General features: G+C 37.1%; 1 protein-coding gene across 2 annotated transcripts in view; it reads left to right on the top strand.

The window, feature by feature from the left end:
* The window catches only part of LOC127421986 (mitogen-activated protein kinase-binding protein 1-like), a 48,025-nt gene continuing 41,994 nt past the window's right edge, over positions 1-6,031 (top strand). For both annotated transcript variants that reach the window (XM_051665276.1, XM_051665275.1), the window contains exons 1-4: positions 1-485; positions 723-814; positions 4,270-4,332; positions 4,424-4,481. In XM_051665276.1, coding sequence (XP_051521236.1) covers positions 324-485; positions 723-814; positions 4,270-4,332; positions 4,424-4,481 — 375 coding nt within the window. In that variant the 5' untranslated portion in view covers positions 1-323. The remainder of the gene's footprint in view (positions 486-722; positions 815-4,269; positions 4,333-4,423; positions 4,482-6,031) is intronic.

Below are 6,031 nucleotides of genomic sequence, written 5' to 3'. Positions count from 1 at the left end.
GATTTCGTTGTTTACAGCTGGATACAGTGACGGAGTTTCGTTTTCAGCCGAAAAAAAAAAGAAGTAAATCTCATTGCACTTTTTAGAATACATTTTTTGTAAACAGCAATCAGTATTATAAGGACTGTCGGAGTACATTACAGTAAAATATTCGCGTTTCTGACCAACAACATTCAACACGTTTTTTATTTATGTATTTATTAGTATTATTTGTTTTTAATGCAAACTGATGCGTGTTGGTAAAATGTGCTTATGTTTATAACCGGAGAGTGAAGAAAGTCTTGGTTTATTGATTGAGCTCGTTTTAAGAACAGCCTGACACAATGGCGGATGGAGCTGTCTTTGGATCAGGTCAAAACTCAAGTTGTCTGACCTCGCGAGTAAAGAAAGTCAACAACAACAACAACAACAACAGTAGTATGTCGGTACCAGCGAACATGCGAAGAAAGACTCGACAGAGTATCAGGAGGGACATTCATAACCGGGTATGATCGACATGAAACACTTCATCCTGTTTTATCTTTGTTTTACTGGAGTTTAAACCAGGCCAAACTAACACAGTGTTTTTGAAACGAGTCTTCCTGTTTTCATTTTCATGCACTGATCAATGCATCATAAACGCGCCTGACAAAGACGTACGAAACATGACTTTATATCTATTAGCGAAGTGTGTTGTTTGCATCATCCGTAAAATAAATGCTGATATTGCTTTATGATTGCAGGTCGTCTTGGAGAAAGTCTTGGGCATCACTGCCTCAAACAGTAGTGCTTTAGCCTGTGACCCCAACTCTGGTTTAGTGGCATATCCTGCAGGGTAGGACTATTTCTGTGTTCTGACTCCCCTCAGCCAAGATTCAACCAAAAATAAACTGCTTATAATAACTAAACACAGTGGGACAAAAAGTATTGGGACACTTAAAGGGATAGTTCACCCAAAAATATTCGCTCACCCTCATGTTGCTCCACTTTAATTAATTTCTCCCTCTGTGGGGCACAAAATATTTTAAGCTCGGACACCATTCATTTTTATTGTTTAAAAAAGAAAAGAAAAGAGCAATGGAAGTGAATGGTGACTGAGGCTAACATTCTGCCTAACATCTCCACGGTGGAAAGAAACGTCATACAGGTTTGGAACAACACGAGGGTGCGTAAACCAGTGCTTCCCAACCCTGTTCCTGGAGGCCCTCCAACACTGCACATTTTGTTTATCTCCCTTTTCTGATACACCCAATTCAGGTCTTGGAATCTCCACTAACTAGCTGATGAGTTGAAACAGATGTGTTTGATTAGAGAGATAACCAAAACGTGTAGTGTTGGGGGCCTTCAGGAACAGGGTTGGGAACCACTAGCATAAACGATGACAGTTTTTATTTTTGGGTGTGCTATGCATTTAAGCAACACCAAAAGTATGAATGTCAATGCATAAGATAACAACATCAAACTGAGTGGCATTTATTTTAAACATAGATGATAGCACAAGCATACTTGTCAAGCAAAACATTTCCTAAAATATATATATACTGTTAAAAATGAAGACACTTTGGACACTTGGCTGTCACCTTCATATAATGCTCTGAACCACACATGTGGCTACTCTGCAAAGATGACTGTGTGAACTTGAGGGGAATGTACTTTCAATATCCTGTAAAAACCACCTTGACACTTGCTGGTTAAAAGTTATTGCAAAAAATGGCTGAGAAAAGTGAATTGAGAGAAGATCAAGCATGATACTTTTGCAGATGCCACTTGGTTTGTAGTTTTCTTATCTAACACCGTGACATTGATGCATTTTGTTTAGCGTAAAGGGGTAGTTCACCCCAAAATGTCATTTACTCACCCTTATGCCATCCCAGATGTATCTGACTTTCTTTCTTGTGCTGAACACAAACAAAGATTTTTAGAAGAATATTTAAGCTCTGTAGGTCCACACAATGCAAGTCAACATGGTCCTAAAATTTGAAGCTCAAAAAGCATACAAAGGCAGCATAAAGAAGTAATCCATAGTACTAGGGATCTGCAGAATGACTCCTTTCACTGACGTTTAAATTTTGGAGTCGACTAATCTAAAAAGTAAGAAGCTCTCAGAACACTGTCAAAAAACATTGTGTGTTCATGCAGCCATTTAAAATACTTATTCTATTCCAACAACAGCCAAATCCAACACTAAATTACAATGAAAAGGGATATTAATCTGCGACATGCTTGCCTTGCATTATGATCATTCATTGTACATTAAATATAGAACATGACACGCATTCATTGAATCAACGTTAGCAAATACAGGCATATTTATTGCAAACAATTGAATGAATAGTGCAGGACCAGTAGAGCAACCCAAATAGCCTGTTCTAAAAGGAATTCACCAAAAGTTACTTAACATAATAAACTCTTAAAGACATGAATTGTAATTTTGCGATATATGTAGGAAATCAAGACCACTCACATAAAAATGAAGACTCCAGTCATATCAGTAACCTTATAAAAGCTGTTTTATTCTGCATGGAGAGGGTCCGCACATGGGTGCTGCCATGTTAGAATCACATGACCAGCCGAATACTACTCAATCTCAGTAACCGTCCTATTATTTGACACTTTCCCTCATTGATTAAAGTAATCATGGTTGACTGTGAATACTAAATTTCTACAATGGCATCTGAAACTGAAAACTATTGTTTTTAAATGATGCTGCATCCAAGCCACTAGGTGTCAGTGTAAGTCCAAGATGACACAAAGACAAACGTTACTGAGTGCAACTTTAAAGAAGACTCAAATGTGAAAATATCCATAGTGACTTGCAAGCCAACGTTAAGAAAATCTGCTTCCCGCACCATAACCGCGAACAAAGTGATTTTCATAGATTCTGTACTTGTCTCTCGAGAAGAAATTTTTCTGTGTGCGCCACGAGTGAGCGAGGGAAGAAGCACACACAGCCTGAGATGAAATTAAACTTTGTATACATCTGCTCCAGATATCCTCTTTAAAAAAATAAGTATTATTAATTATATTTAAAATGTAACATAAACATGACAGTAATTTAAGCCCAGCCTTTGTAAAAATATAAAGCCAAACATAAATGTGTAAAAATGTTGAACAGTTTAATGGAGAAAAATATTGACCGACTAGTTATTCCAGTGTCGACTAGCAGCATCAGTACCATTTAGTCGACTGTTCTCGCACATCCCTAATCCATATGACTTTAGTGGTTAAATCCATGTCTTCAGAGGCAATATGATAGGTGTGAGTGAGAAACAGATCAATATTTAACTTTTAAACAGCCCTCCTAAGAGTTCTTTTTTGTTTTTGCCGATTTGTATTCTTCGTGCATATCGCCACCTACTGGGCAGGGTGGAGAATTTATAGTAAAAAATGACTTAAATACTGATCTGTTTCTCATCCACACCTATCATATCGCTTCTGAAGACATGGATTCAACCACTGGAGTCATATGGGTTACTTTTATACTGCTCCTTGTGCTTTTTTGAGCTTCAAAGTTTTGGACCCTGTTGACTTGCTTAGTATGGACCTACAGAGCTGAGATATTCTTCTAAAAATCTTAATTTGTGTTGAGCAGAAGAAAGTTATACACATCTGGAATGGCATTAGGGTGAGTATATGATGAGAGAATTTTCGTTTTTGGGTGAACTATCCCTTTAAGTGGGCGATTTATAACGAAACCTGTCAAGAAAATGTCCTTGTTCTATTTGACTACAAATTCAAACGAAACAAATATGAAATTATATTTTGCATATAACAAAGAAAGCCTATTTTTTGGGCCATCTAGATTTTTTCATTGCAACATTATTTTCACAACAGTTACACCCATTTTACCCCCCAGTTGTCATTAAATTAGTAAGTGATTGATCACAGTAGTATTATCTTGGTACTGCTTTAAATTTTTCGCTAACTTAAATATATAAATCATTGAACAATACAGAAATACAGTTAAAACGACTCCATTACATGAAGGAGAATCATCATTGAAAACAGTGGAAGTAGTAGAAGTAAAACTTCAGGACATGCTACGGTAATAAGAATTGTGTTGGAAAATGTGCTTACGTGTCCTGAAAATAATGTCACAATGCAAAAATCTTAATGGTCCTAATTTTAGGCTTCGTTTACTTCATGCAAAATGTAATTTAATGTATATATTGAATATGACCAGGACATTTTATTGACTGTTTCGTAATAATCCCCTAAGTGTCCAAACACTTTTTGGGGCCATGTATTAATTTTGTTTCTCTGTAAACTAATGCTGTGCTGTTGTTTCAGTTGTGTCATTGTTATCCTGAACCCCAAGAAAAACAAGCAGACTCACATATTCAATACATCCAGGTATATGATGCTGGTATTCTCTTGTTTACTTTTATGTCATAATGTCCTACATAGTACCAAATTAAGTCCAAATTATGTGTTTGTTTCCCAGGAAAACTTTCAGTGCTTTGGCTTTCTCACAGAATGGAAAATATTTGGTCACTGGTGAGGTAAGTTCTCTGAGATGTTTTATAAGGACTAGAAGAATGAAGTCAGTGTAAAATGCCCTTCTCTGTGGTGCTTGTGTGGGGCAAGAGGCAGTCTATTAGTGATTATTATACTGAAGTGTGTGTGAAAAGTTTATTAAGAGTTTATTGTGTATATGATGTGGTAGAGGAGGGATTTGTTATGGCTGTTCATGCATCTGTCCTGAGTGTTCCGACACATTCCAGCTCCCCTGGTTTCCATGGCGAGGCCTAGTGTCTGTCCCAACTTGGTAAACCAACAGAGAATCGTTGTAGCGACGGGAGATCACAAATGGGTTGCAGTGCATGTTTGCTTTTTATAGGCAACTGACTAATAATTGTGCATATTGTGGAGGGGAGCTGGTGGAATGTTCTGTGTTAAGAACAAGTTAAAGCTCAATCGACAGCATTTATGGCATAATGTTGATTACCACAAAATTAATTTCCACTCGGGCAATTCATCAGAAATGTCAACCGTACCGTGGGAAAAATAAAGTTTTGAGCAAAGGAACAAAACCCCCCTTAAATTGTTTGGTTAGGTCTATATTTCATGGTATTATAGTGCTATAATGGACTTTTTTAGGAAATGTTATTGTTTATCCAACTTGCATGAGGTGTGCACCATTTCTAAAACAACATTTTCAACCAACCTTATTTTATGGTTGCAAAAAAGGGGTAAAATTACTCTTTATTTACACTGTTAACAATAATCATTTTCCAGAAAAACAAGCACATGTCTGAGAAATAAATCTAATTATTTTGTTTTGGGCTTCTTCATACTTAAAAATCCCGTGTTATGCAACAAATCTTTTTTCTGTTTTTTTTTTTGTTTTTCTGAGGATTTTGGTTGAACAAAAAAAGGTATCTGGGATTTTATTCATTTTATGTAGTGGGCCTACCATCTGTGTACCAGAAATCGAGATTCATCAGACCAGGCTATGTTTTTCCAGTCTTTAACTGTACCGTTTTGGTGAGTCTGTGCCCACTGCAGCCTCAGCCTCAGCTTTCTGTTTTTGGCTGACAGAAGTGGAAACCGGCATGGTCTTCTGCTGTTGTGGCCCATCTGCCTCTAGATTTGACGTGTGGTGCATTATTAGGATTTTGGTTGAACAAAAAACTGCATCTGGGATTTTATTCATTTTAGACTCATTGTCTTTGCCTGCCATAGTAAAGAAAGAATTTTTTGTGCCATGACAGCGCTTCTCTTTTAAATTATAAGAGCCATATTTTTGAGGAAAGCTTACTTATGTCAGTGTTAAAGCTGAAGTATGTAATTTCTGTGACACTAGAGCCACTGAACGTAATTGCAAAAATAAACAATGTTTTTAAAACAGCTTTCTAAATATACCACTCACATGCAGTTGTTCAAACAGTCAGATAGTGCTGCCCCCACATCATGCCATTGGTTGAGTAACGTTGTTAAGGCGCAGTCACGCATACTTTCGCACAGCGAAATTCCGCGGGCAAAATACAGTCATCTCAATGGGAACATAGTGGGCCTACCACCTGTGTACAAGAAATCGAGATTCATCAGA

This window comes from Myxocyprinus asiaticus, chromosome 31 (genome assembly GCF_019703515.2).
Source record: "Myxocyprinus asiaticus isolate MX2 ecotype Aquarium Trade chromosome 31, UBuf_Myxa_2, whole genome shotgun sequence".
Classification (NCBI taxonomy): Eukaryota; Metazoa; Chordata; class Actinopteri; order Cypriniformes; family Catostomidae; genus Myxocyprinus; species Myxocyprinus asiaticus.
Note: the sequence above shows the minus strand (reverse complement) of the source record. Positions and strands in the feature narration are given on the sequence as shown.